This window comes from Hyla sarda, chromosome 6 (genome assembly GCF_029499605.1).
Source record: "Hyla sarda isolate aHylSar1 chromosome 6, aHylSar1.hap1, whole genome shotgun sequence".
NCBI classification, from domain to species: Eukaryota; Metazoa; Chordata; class Amphibia; order Anura; family Hylidae; genus Hyla; species Hyla sarda.
The window spans coordinates 218488512-218502187 of record NC_079194.1 but is presented as its reverse complement, the minus strand read 5'-3'; the positions used below and the strand labels follow the sequence as shown (position 1 = coordinate 218502187).

At 48.4% G+C, this 13676-nt stretch overlaps 1 protein-coding gene across 1 annotated transcript in view; it reads left to right on the top strand.

Annotated features, from left to right (window-relative positions):
• Positions 1–13676, top strand: part of CKAP5 (cytoskeleton associated protein 5) — a 135626-nt gene that overhangs the window by 106592 nt on the left and 15358 nt on the right. Inside the window, 2 exon segments of the mRNA XM_056526452.1 lie at positions 12229–12417; positions 12522–12659. Coding sequence (XP_056382427.1) covers positions 12229–12417; positions 12522–12659 — 327 coding nt within the window.

Genomic DNA, 13676 nt, shown 5'->3' with positions numbered 1-13676 from the left:
GTGTGTGTGTGTGTGTGTGTGTGTGTGTGCGCGTGCGCGCGCGCGCTTGGTGCACTTCACTTATATGTGTGTGCTTGTGCTGCCATGTCAGCGCCTTATATGCGGCTGGCAGCCGCGGCGCTGTATCGGGCCAGACACTCTCAGCGCCGGTTTACTTTCGTTTTGTCGGCAGCACCTTATATGCGGCTGATAGCCGCGGCCCTGCCGTGAGCCGGGCACTTTTGCGCCGGCTTACTTTCTCTTTCCCCGGCAGTCTCTGCCGGTGATTTGTCCGCCCACTCTCTTCCCCCAGGCACATAAACGGCCGCCAGGTGCGCTCGGGACAAGGAGCGGGCGCCATGACAGTTCTTTAAGGCTGTCTATAGCTCCGTCCACAGGGCTAGGAGCTCTGAGGCGCGAAGCAGCCTCCTATCAGCGCCGTGGGCACGATTTTCAGTTAGAAGGGGTCAGTTAGTGAGTGCCTTGCTTCAGGCATGCCCCTCTCTTCCTATTGGCTGGCCTGTTCACTCTCTTTCTAGCTGCTCAGAGTGAGTTCTCCTCACTGCAGCTGACAGGGGACACAGACTAGGGTGAGAAAGTTCCTATCTCCTTTTTTCTTTGTACATTATGTCCGTATCCAGAGCTGTTCCTTCCTCTGTTAAACAGAAACCTGGAACTTCCGTGACTTACTATCTCTGTAAGCACTGTAATAACAAAATGTCTGGCTCTGCTGTACCGCCTGATGTCCCGGAGGGTTCAGCCGCTCCACCAGCCTGGGTTTCTTCCCTGTCCCAGTATATGGCTTACTTGACCAAAGTCTCCCGTTTGGTGGCTGAGGCCTCCCGGGAAGTGGTGTCCGCCTTGAAGGGGTCTTCCCTGCGCAGGACCTCTGGAAGGGCCCGTTCCTCGCCTCCACATACTTCACGCTCTCACAAGCATCCTAGGGGTGCCTCTTCTGACTCTTCCATATAGTCTTCAGATAGACGTGAGCGTTCCCCTCGTGGGTCCCCCCCCCCCCCATCCGGTCATCTGGGCACAAACGTCGTTCCTCTAGAGGACTTTCTCGGAGTCGCCGCTCTGCCATGCCAGAGCCGCGTACTCGGTCAGGGTCTCCCCCCTCCAGGACTGCCTCTACTCATTCTCATTCCCCTGGTGAACTAGTAGACGAGGACTCAATTGCAACGGTGAACTCATTGGTGACAGCCCTAAGAGACACCTTTCACATAGAGGATCCAGAATCTTCGGATGTCAATCCAGGAGTATCCTTTCATCGTGCTAAGCCGGCACTTCAAAGGTTCAGCTCTCACGCTGACTTTGACGACATTCTGGAAACCGCATGGAAACATCTAGACAAGAGGTTTCCGGGAATCAAGACAATTCAAGAACGTGATCCATTTGACAAGGACCTTGTCACTAAGGTGGTTCCCCTCCCTCAGTGGATCCACCAATTTCCCGGATCTCTAAGGCGACTACACTGCCTCTGGCAGATGCCACTGCCTTCAAGGATCCCACGGATAAGAAGGTAGAATCCTTAGCGAAGTTTGCCACTGCAGCAGCTGGCTCTTCTCTTCTTCCCATCTTCGCCTCGACATGGGTGTCCAAGGGCCTGGTGCAGTGGTGTCAAAAGCTCCATCAGGATATCTTAGTGGGATCTATCTGCTCTGGCTCTCCAATGCTCTAAAGCTGGGGACTTCCTGTGCACAGCTTCCATGCAGGCAGCCCGTTGTTCTGCTTTTGCTGTGGGCCACCTAGTGGCTATCCGCTGCTCTATGTGGCTTAAAGCTTGGAGGGGCAATTTCAATTTGTAGCTCTCTCCTTCGGTCTAGTCACCGCTCCTCGGGTCTTAACAAAGCTCCTTGCGCCAGTGATGGGCCTGTTACTGTCGGAATCTCGGTGATACCCTATCTGGACGACCTTCTCATCAAGGCTCCAACCAGAGCCCAGACTCTGGAGAATCTGGACGTCACTCTCCACACTCTGACTCGCTTCCGGTGGATGGTCAACCGGGACAAGTCAGTCCTCCGCCCTACCCAGTCTCTAACCTTCCTGGGACTTCAATTCGACACGGCCTCTGCCCGGATTTCTCTTCTGCCAGACAAATGTCTGGCGCTCCGGTCGGGGGTCCGCTCCCTTCGGTCCCAGGTATCCGTCTCCATCCGCACTTGTATGGAAGTCCTGGGTCGGATGGTGGCATCTATGGAGGCCGTACCCTTTGCCCAGTTTCATTACCGCCCCCTTCAACTGGCGATTCTTTCCCGATGGAACAGGTCTCCTCTGTCCCTCGATCGTCAGATTGTTCTCCCTCGCAGGGTCAGTCAGTCTCTGGTGGCAAATATGGATCAAGGGGAGTTTCTTTCCTCGGTGGACATCAAGGATGCCTACCTTCACGTTCCAATTTTTCCCGGACACCAGCGGTACCTCCGCTTTGCAGTTCTGGAAGGTCATTATCAATTTGTGGCTCTCCCCTTGGGTCTGGCCACGAGTCTTTACCAAGATTCTGGCGCCTGTGGTAGCTCTGTTACGGTCAAGAGGGGTCTCAGTGATACCCTACTTGGACAACCTTCTCATCAAAGCCCCCTCAAGAGCCCAGGCTATGGAGAATGTGAGCCTCACTCTTCAGACCTTATGTCGTTTCGGGTGGATGGTCAACCAAGACAAGTCGGATCTGTCCCCCACCCAGTCTCTGGTCTTGGGGCTTCAGTTCAACTCTGCCTCGGCTCGGATTCGCCTTCCGCCGGACAAGCGTCTGGCCCTCTTGTCGGGAGTCCGCTCCCTCCGGACACCATCCCCGGTCTCCATCCGTACTTGCATGGAAGTCGGATGGTGACAACCATGGAAGCCGTGCCCTTTGCTCAGTTTCATTAGCGTCCTCTTCAGCTGCCGATACTTGCACGATGGGACAGGACCTCTCTCTCTGTCTCTGTCTCTCTGTCTCTCTCTCCTTCTTCCGCTCCGGACTCTGCGGTCTCTGCGCTGGTGGCTCCTCTCCCCTCTTCTTCAGGGGCCTTCGTTCCTCCACTGGCAGGTGGTCACGACGGACGCCAGCCTGACGGGCTGGGGGGGGTGTTTTCAGGAATCAGACGGTTCAGGGCCTCTGCCCCCCCCCCCCAAGTAGCCCTTCTTTCCATAAATGTTCTGGAATTGAGGGTGATTTATCTGTGTCTGAAGCATTGGGAGTCCCTGCTTCTGGGTCACCGTGTCCAGTAGGACAATGCCACGGCTGTGGCATACATCAATCGGCAGGGCGGCACTTGCAGCTCAGCGGCCATGTCAGAGGTGTCAAAGATCCTTCTCTGGGTGGAACAAGTGGTTCCAGCCATTTCTGCGTTTCACGTTCTGGGAGTTCTCAATTGGGAAGCGGATTTCCTCAGTCGGTCCTCAGCCGACCCAGGAGAGTGTTCTCTTCTTCCAGAGGAGTTTGTGCAGGTCTGCGACCTCTGGGGGTCCCCGGACGTGGACCTCTTCGCGTCTTGACTCAACCGGAAAGTTCTGCAGTTTGTGTCAAAGACGAGGGACCCCCTGGCCCTGGCAGCGGATGCCTTAGTAATCCCGTGGTCGGGCTTTGTCCTGCCCTACCTGTTCCCTCCTCTCCCTCTCCTTCCCAGGGTTCTGAGGAAGCTCAAGGCAGAAGGAGTCCCCGCCATTCTGGTGGCTCCCGACTGGCCTCGAAGGGCATGGTACGCCGACGTGGTCTGGCTTTTGGACGACGTTCCGTTCCGCCTTCCTCTTGGTCCAGACCTACTGTCATAGGGTCCCCTTTGCCACCCCAATTTACAGTCTCTGCATTTGACGGCGTTGCGGTTGAGACCACGGTTCTAAGGGCCCGCGGCTTCTCCTCCCAGGTAATTCGCACCTTGCTTAGGGCTCGCAAGCCCTCCTCTGCAAAAATTTACCACCGTACCTGGCGGTCTTACTTTCGTTGGTGCGAAGCTCAATCTTTTTCTCCAGTTACCTTTTCCATGCCCCGTCTCCTTTCCTTTTTACAGTCGGGGTTGGAACTAGGGCTGGCTCTCAGTTCCCTTAAGGGTCAAGTTTTGGCCCTTTCTATTCTTTTTCAGTGTCCGCTGGCTTCCAATTCTCATGTCCGGACCTTCCTCCAAGGAGTGGCACATGCGGCCCCTCCTTACCGATCCCCTTCTCCTCCCTGGGACTTCAACTTGGTTCTAGGCACTCTCCAGGGTGCACCTTTTGAGCCTCTTAGGGAGGTTCCCCTTCGTCTCCTTTCCTGGAAAGTGGATTTTCTTATAGCTATTACCTCCATCAGGAGAGTTTCTGAACTGGCAGCTCTCTCCTGCCGTTCCCCTTTCCTGATAATTCATCAGGACAAGGTTGTTTTTCGACCAGATCTTTCCTTCTTGCCTAAAGTCGTTTCGGCTTTTCATCTCAACGAGGACATTGTCTTTCCGTCCTTTTGTCCTGCTCCTTCTCATCCCAGGGAGCGTCTGCTTCACAATTTGGATGTGGTTCGAGCGGTTCGGACTTATCTTTCCGTCACCTCTTCCTTTCGTCAGTGCGATTTTTCTTTTTTCGTTCTTACAGAAGGCCGTCGGAAGGGACAGCCTGCTTCTAAGGCCACCATTTCTCGGTGGATCCGATGTGCTATTTCGGAAACTTACAGCTGCAAGGGGAGGACCCCACCTTTCAGGATTCTGGCTCATTCCACCCGCTCTGTGGGAGCATCCTGGGCTTTCCGAAACAAGGCCTTGGCCTCGCAGATTTGTAAAGCGGCCACTTGGTCGTCTTTACACACTGTTTAAATACTTTCAGGTTCATACCTTCGCATAGGCTGATGCTAGTCTGGGCCATAACTTGTTGCAGGTAGGGGTGGTACAGCAGACTGCCTGACCTTTTTATTCTCTGCCCACCCAAGGGACGGCTTTGGTACGTCCCAGAGTCTGTGTCCCCCAATGGAGCCGATGGAGAAAAGGAGATTTTTTAGACTTATCGTAAAATCTCATTCTCGAAGGATCCATTGGGGGACACAGCTCCCGCCCCTTTTTCCTGGGGTTCCTTTTCGTTATCTGTCCGAGGGAGTGTTCAGTTATTTTTTCTTCGGGTTCTCGGACAGTTCATGGTTTTTTCCTTTGACCTGTCGGTCTCCTCCTATTGCTATAGAGACGAAACTGAATTGCTCAGTGGCCTGGAGGCGGGTATATCCTGCTGGGAGGAGACTACTTTTTGGTTACCATAGTGTCAACCTCCTAGAGACAGCAGCATATACCCAGAGTCTGTGTCCCCCCAATGGATCCTTCGAGAAAGAGATTTTACGGTAAGTCTAAAAAATCTCCTTTATTTATTGCCCTCAAACAAGAATACTGACACTAAATGGGAGACTTTTTTAAAAATATCTTAAATTCTCACTGTAAGATGTATGTACCTTTTTATGGGAATAAAAATAAAAAAATATATGGATGAATAAAAATGTTAAGGGGGCAATAAATGACAAAAATAAAGCATTTAAACTACTAAAACAGGACAACAGTGAAGAAACATTTAAAAAGCTATAGAGAAAAATGTAGGATATGTAAACAGATAAAAGCTGCAAAAATAGACAGACTAATTGCCAGAGAGAGTAAAACTAACCCCAAAAAGTTCTATAACTATATAAATAGTAAAAAGGTCAAAGTGTTGGCCCTTTAAAAAACAATAAAGAAATTATAAACGGGGGTCAGGAAAAAGCAAATGTATTAACCCCTACAGGACCCATGACGTACATGTACGTCAGGAGTCCGCTCCCGTTCTATAACGTGGGGCCATGGCCGGGACCCGTGGCTAAAAGCGTACAGCACCGATCGCGGTGCCGTGCGCTATTAACCCTTTAGACGCGGCGTTCAAAGTTGATCGCCGCGTCTAAAGTGAAACTAAAACCTTGCCGTTAGCTCAGGGAGCTGTTCGAGATCGCCGTGGTGAAATCGCGGCATCCCGAACAGCTTAAAAGACAGCCAGAGGGTCCCTACCTGCCTCCATGCTGTCCGATCACCGAATGACTGCTCAGTGCCTGAGATCCATAGGTTATAGGGGTCAGAAGATGACAATTTTTTACGTAGGAATTTTCCTGCATGTAGTTATGATTTTTTCCAGAAGTATGACAAAATCAAACCTACATAAGTAGGGTATCATTTTAATCGTATAGACCTACAGAATAAAGGTGTCATTTTTACCGAAAAATGTACTGTGTAGAAACCGAAGCCCCTAAAAGTTACAAAATTTAGTAGTTTATTTTTTTAATTTTTTTTCAATTTAGTCTCTCAATGATTTTTTTTTTTTTTTTTCTGTTTCGCCGTAAATTTTTGGGTAAGATGACTGATGTCATTACAAAGTAGATTTGGTGGCGCAAAAAATAAGCAATCATATGGATTTTTAGGTGCAAAATTGAGAGTTATGATTTTTTTAAAGGTAAGGAGGAAAAAACGAAAATGCAAAAAACAGAAAAACCCCGGGTCCTTAAGGTGCTAAACAAATTCTTCTCCCCTGTATTCACCGAGGAAAATGAAATGCCTGGTGAAATACAGCGAGATAAAGTAAACTCCCCTGTACAGGTCTCCTGTCTAACCCAGGTAGAATTAAAGTGCCGCCTACAAAAAAATTTAATAGACAAATCACCAGGTCCAGATGGCATTCACCCCTGTGTTCTAAAGGAATTAAGTAATGTAATAGACAGACCCCTATTTTTAATATTCAGGGACTGTTCCCCAGGACTGGCGCATGGCAAATGTGGTACCAATATTTAAAAAGGGGTCAAAAGGTGACCCCGGGAATTATAGGCCTGTTAGAAAACCCTCAAACAATTTACATACAACAGAGGTTAAACTAAGAGATGCTATTTAGGAGTATCTTGATAAAAATAAATGTGACTCCATATCAACATGGCTTTGAGGGATCGGTCCTGTCAAACTAACCTGATCAGCTTTTATGAGGAGATGAGCTCCAGACTGGACCAGGGGCAATCGCTGGATGTCGTATATCTGGATTTTTCCAAAGCATTTTGATACGGTGCCACATAAATGATTGGTGCATAAAATGAGAAGGATTGGGCTGGGGGAGTATGTATGTAAGTGGGTAAGTAACTGGCTCAGTGATGATAAACAGAGGGTGGTTATTAACCCCTTCAGGACCAAGCCCATTTTGGCCTTAAGGACCAGAGCGTTTTTTGCACATCTGACCACTGTCACTTTAAACATTAATAACTCCTGGAATGATTTTAGTTATTATTCTGATTCCGAGATTGTTTTTTCGGGACATATTCTACTTTAACATGGTGGTAAATGTTTGTGGTAACTTGCATCCTTTCCTTGTGAAAAATCCTAAAATTTGATGAAAAATTAGAAAATTTTGCATTTTTCTAACTTTGAAGCTCTCTGCTTGTAAGGAAAATGTATATTACAAATAAAAAAAAATTTTTATTCACATATACAATATGTCTACTTTATGTTTGCATTATAAAATTGACGAGTTTTTTCTTTTGGAAGACACCAGAGGGCTTCAAAGTTCCGCAGCAATTTTCCAATTTTTCACAAAATTTTCAAACTCACTATTTTTCAGGGACCAGTTCAGGTTTGAAGTGGATTTGAAGGGTCTTCATATTAGAAATACCCCACAAAAGACCCCATTATAAAAACTGCACCCCCCAAAGTATTCAAAATGACATTCAGTCATCATTTTAACCCTTTAGGTGTTTCACAGGAATAGAAGCAAAGTGAAGGAGAAAATTCACAATCTTCATTTTTTACACTTGCATGTTCTTGTAGACCCAATTTTTGAATTTTTACAAGGGGTAAAAGGAGAAAATGTATACTTATATTTGTAGCCCAATTTCTCTCGAGTAAGCACATACCTCATATGTCTATGTAAAGTGTTCGGTGGGCGCAGTAGAGGGCTCAGAAGGGAAAGAGCGACAAGGGGATTTTGGAGAGTACGTTTTTCTGAAATGGTTTTTGGGGGGCATGTTGCATTTAGGAAGCCCCTATGGTGCCAGAACAGCAAAAAACCCTCACATGGCATACCATTTTTGGAAACTAGACCCCTTGGGGAACATAACAAGGAATAAAGTGAGCCTTATTACCCCACAGGTGTTTCACGACTTTTGCATATGTAAAAAAAAATATTTTTTTCACTAAAATGTGTTTCCGCCCAAATTTCACATTTTTCCAAGGGTTAATAGCAGGAAATACCCCACAATATTTGTAACCCCTTCTCTTCTGAGTATGCAGGTACCCCATAAGTGGACCTGAAGTATACTACGGGCGAACTACAATGCTCAGAAGAGAAGGAGTCATATTTGGCTTTTTGAGAGCAAATTTTGCTCGGGGAGCATGCCGCATTTAGGAAGCCCCTAAGGTGCCAGAACAGCAAAAAAAAAAACACATGGCATACCATTTTGGAAACAAGACCCCTTGAGGAACGTAACAAGCAAAGTGAGCCTTAATACCCCACAGGTGTTTCACGACTTTTGCATATGTAAAAAAATTATAATTTTTTTTCCACTAAAATGTGTGTTTCCCCCCAAATTTCACATTTTTGCAAGGGTTAATAGCAGAAAATACCCCCCAAAATTTGTAACCCCATCTCTTCTGAGTATGGAGGTACCCCATAAGTTGACCTGAAGTGCACTATGGGCGAACTACAATGCTAAGAAGAGAAGGAGTCATATTTGGCTTTTTGAGAGCAAATTTTGCTCGGGGGGCATGTCGCATTTAGGAAGCCCCTATGGTGCCAGGACAGCAAAATAACCCCCACATGGCATACCATTTTGGAAACTAGACCCCTTGAGGAGCGTAACAAGGGGTACAGTGAGCATTTGCCCCCCACTGGTGTCTGACAGATCTTTGGAACAGTGGGCTGTACAAGTTTTCATTTTCACGGACCACTGTTCCAAAGATCCGTCAGACACCTGTGGGGGGTAAATTCTCACTGCACCCCTCATTACATTCCGTGAGGGGTGTCGTTTCCGAAATGGGGTCACGTGGGGTTTTTCTTTTTTTTGCGTTTGTCAAAACCGCTGTAACAATCAGCTACCCCTGTGCAAATCACCTCAAATGTACATGGTGCACTCTCCCTTCTGGGCCTTGTTGTGCGCCCCCAGAGCACTTTGCGCCCACATATGGGGTATCTCCGTAGTCGGGAGAAATTGCATTACAAATTTTGGGGGCTTTTTTCCCTTTTACCTCTTGTGAAAATGTAAAGTATAGGGCAACATCAGCATGTTAGTGTAAAAAATTAAAAATTTTTACACTAACATTCTGGTGTAGACCCCAACATTTCCTTTTCATGAAGGGTTAAAGAAGAAAATAACCCCTAAACCTTGTAAGGCAATTTCTCCCGAGTACGGCGATACCCCATATGTGACCCTAAACTGTTGCCTTGAAATACGACAGGGCTCCAAAGTGAGAGCGCCATGTGCATTTGAGGCCTAAATTAGGGATTTGCATAGGGGTGGACATAGGGGTATTCTACTCCAGTGATTCCCAAACAGGGTGCCTCCAGCTGTTGCAAAACTCCCAGCATGCGTGGACAGTCAACGGCTGTCCGGCAATACTGGGAGTTGTTGTTTTTCTAACAGCTGGAGGCTCTGCTTTGGAAACAGTGGTGTACCGGACGTTCTTATTGGGGGAGGGGGGCTGTGTAGGGGTGTGTGTATATGTAGTGTTTTTAACTTTTTATTTTATTTTGTGGTAGTGTAGTGTTTTTAGGGTACAGTCACATGGGCGGGGGATTACAGCGAGTTTCCCAGCGCAAAATTTGCTGCATCTCAAACTTGCAGCGAGAAACCCACTGTAAAAGCCTCGCCCATGTGAATGTACCCTGTACATTCACAGGGGGGGTGCACCAGCTGTTGCAAAACCACAACTCCCAGCATGCATGGTCTGTTTGTGCATGCTGGGAGTTATAGTTTTGCAACAGCTGGAGGCACACAGGTTAGGAAACACTAAGTTAGAAACAATGTTTCCCAACCAGTGTATCTCCAGTTGTTGCAAAACTACAACTCCCAGCATGCCCAGACAGCTGAAAGGCATGCTGGGAGTTGTAGTTCGGCAACATCTGAAGGGCCAGATGTTGCTGAACTAAAACTCCCAGCATGCCTTGACAGTCAGTGCATGCTGGGAGTTGTAGTTTTGCAACAGCTGGAAGAGCACAGATTGGAGACCATTATACAATGGTCTCCAAACTGGGGCCCTCCAGATGTTGCAAAACTACAACTCCCAGCATGCCCAGTCAGCCAAAGGCTGTCTAGGCATGCTGGGAGTTGTAGTTTTCAGACTCCTAGAAGCAGCAGTGAAGATCTTCACTGCTGCTTCTGAGGACCATATACTTACCTGCCGGTCCCGTCGCTGCTCGTCCACGTGGCCGGTCCCGCTCTGCTCCGGGTAAGGCCCCGGTCCCCTCCTGTTCCCCCCCTATGCTGCAGGTCCCCGCGAGCCCCCGCAGCCATCGTCCCCCGTTCTGCCCGACTTCCAGGGGCGGGCAGTGCGGGAGATCTGAACTTTCACCCTAGATCACTGTGATTGGTCCACAGGGACCAATCACAGTGATCGCTGACCAGGACCATCAATGGATGGTCCTGGGGGGTGAAGCAGAAGTTGTCCCCTGCTGGAAACAGCGGGACTTCTGCCAGTTAACCCGTGCGATGCTGCGCATCGCCGGGTTAACTGAATGTCATTTATAAACGTCGGGATGCGCGAACGCACTGCACAACCCGGCGTTTATATATGACATTCTGCGGGAAGGGGTTAATGGTACTTATTCTGATTGGGTGACTGTTACTAGTGGGGTACCACAGGGGTCTGTCTTGGGTCCTGTTCTATTTAATATATCTATTAATGACCTTGTAGAGGGGTTGAATAGTAAACTAGCAAGCTTTATAGTGTTTACCGCTTTAGAGTTTAAAATCATCTGCAGAGGACAGTGCACTGTTACAAATGGCTCTGGATAGGTTGGAGGTTTGGGCTGGAAAGTGGCAGATGAGGTTTAACACTGATAAATGTAAGGTAATGCACATGGGGAAGAAAAATCCAGGCTGGGATTATGTGTTAAATGGGAAAACACTTGGGAAGACTGATGTGGAAAAGGACTTGGGAGTCTTAGTTAACAGTAAATTTAGCTGTAGTGACCAGTGTCAGGCAGCTGCTGCCAAGGCAAATAAAATCATGGGGTGCTATAACGGGCATAGATGCCTACGACAAGGAAATAATTCTACCACTGTACAAATCACTAGTCAGACCACACATGGAATACTGTGTACAGTACTGGGCACCAGTGTACAAGAAAGATATAGTGGAGCTGGAGAGGCTTCAAAGATGGGCAACCAGAGTAATACTGGGAATTGGAGGACTACAGTACCCAGAAAGATTATCAGAATTAGGGTTATTTAGTTTAGAAAGGCTTAGGGGCGACCTAATATCTATGTAAAAATGTACCGGGGGGGGGGGGGGGGGGGGGCAGTACAGAGATCTCTCCCATGATCTATTTATACTAGGGATCGACAGATTATTGGTATGGCCGATAATCACGATTTTGGGCATTATCGGTATCGGCAATTACCTTGCCGATAATGCCCCGCACCGCAACCGCCCACCGCGTCGCACCCACCACCGTAGTGCTGGGCGATATATAGTGTCCTGCGGCATTCCGGGTGGAGGGTGAACCGGTCCGGGCTGTCCTTCTCCGGGGTCCTCATCTCCACTCTGGGCAAGCTCCGGCCTAGTACGCTGCATAGACGCCTCTACGCTGTGACGTCACTGCGCAGCGGTGTCTATGCTGCGTTACTTGGCTGGAGCCTGCCCGGAGTGGAGAAGAGGACCCCGGAGAAGTACAGCCCGGACCGGTGCACCCTCCACCCGGAATGCCGCCGGACACTACAGGAAGGATGGATGGCCCGTACCACCCTGACAGGTAGGGGGAGAGAAGCGGGTGGTGGCGGCCTATGGCACTGCAAAAGCCACTGCAGTGCATTGATTTAAAGCGCCCGCTTTAAATCAATGATCTGCAGCGGTGTCGTGGGGGGATAAATAGCTGATAACTTATACCGGAATATCGGTATAGGTTATCGGCCCTAACCTCAACCGATTATCTGTATCGGCACTAAAAAAAGGGAGTCGGTAAAGAATTTTTACCTCTAGTGTCCATTTATAAACAGGATGTAAGCATAGAAAAAATGCTTGCAGTAATCCCACCCCCGCTATTTGAATTGATTCTGCAAATGGAGCACTGATGCAGATGTGAACCTAGCCTTACAGTCCGTTCTACTTGCAGTGTCTGTGGCGGATGATTCGACTCCTCCCAGAAGCCATCAATAACATAAATCTGGACAGAATTCTGCTGGATATCCATAATTTCATGCGAGTCCTACCGAAAGAGAAGCTAAAGCAGCACAAGAGTGAGCTTCCAATGAGGACACTGAAAACACTGCTGCACACTCTGTGCAAACTTAAGGGCCCAAAGGTAAGAAATCCCTCTTAATTTACTTAACTTAACTATTGTATATCATCCTGTTCATTTAGGTGCACAATGTGGCTTTGTAGATGATTTATTTTTCTTGATTTCAGATCATGGATCACTTGAATATGATCGAAAATAAACATGAGTCTGAGCTGGAGGCTCATCTCATGAGAGTAATGAAGCACTCCATGGACGGCACCGGTTCGAAGTCTGACAAGGAAACGGAGAAAGGAGCGTCCCGCACGGTGAGTTGGGTTTTCTGCTATAACTTTTTAGTCTTGAGGTTATCACCTCTTCCTCTGTCTGGACCTCCAAGGAGTGTATAGTGTTTTTACTTGGCTAGGTTTGGCAGTCCCATGAAGTAGAGGCCAGTCATGTGCTTTGCTCCCTCCATTAACTCAGGAAAAGGGACCTCTGTTCTCATGATCGACTTTGCTTCCAGTGGTTGGACCGGGTTGGACCTATATTTTATTATTTTCTTGCTAGGTACGTCTAGTTAGCATTTTTTTCCCTTTGTTATTTTTAGAGATGAGCGAACTTACAGTAAATTCGATTCGTCACAAACTTCTCAGCTCGGCGGTTGCTGACTTTTCCTGCATAAATTAGTTCAGCTTTCCGGTGCTACGGTGGGCTGGAAAAGGTGGATACAGTCCTAGGAAAGAGTCTCCTAGGACTGTATCCACCTTTTCCAGCCCACGGGAGCACCTGAAAGCTGAACTAATTTATGCAGGAAAAGTCAGCAACCGCTGAGCCGAGAAGTTCGTGACGAATCGAATTTACTGTAAGTCCGCTCATCTCTAGTTATTTTTCTAGGTTGGGTGACTGTCGCAGGTGGGAGATCAGGTAGCACCATGCTTCTAAGGGGCACAGTGCATAAAGTATGGGCCGTCAAACCCTTCTCACCAACGATCAGCACCTGGCGGTAGTACCCTTGTTCCGGGTCCCCTACTTGCCCCTGCCTGCCTCACTATGGCAGTTGGCACGATGCAGCGCGGCCTTCAGCTGACTGAAGCCTTCAAGGGTGAGTATGAGAAGATGGAGTCCGCGGATAAGTATAAACTTCCTTCCCTCCCACTTCTCTCCCTTAGCTCATCCAAGGGGTCCCCCCTTCTCTATAGTGTACAGCTCCTCAGCCACCATTACACATGGCTGTGCTGGGCCGGTCCCCTCCTAGCGGTGCCACGTGACAGTCTGGACTGTCAATTCCCCAAACCACTGCCGTACTTGTTGTGCGGCCAGGCACAGTGGCCTGGCCGCGTTTT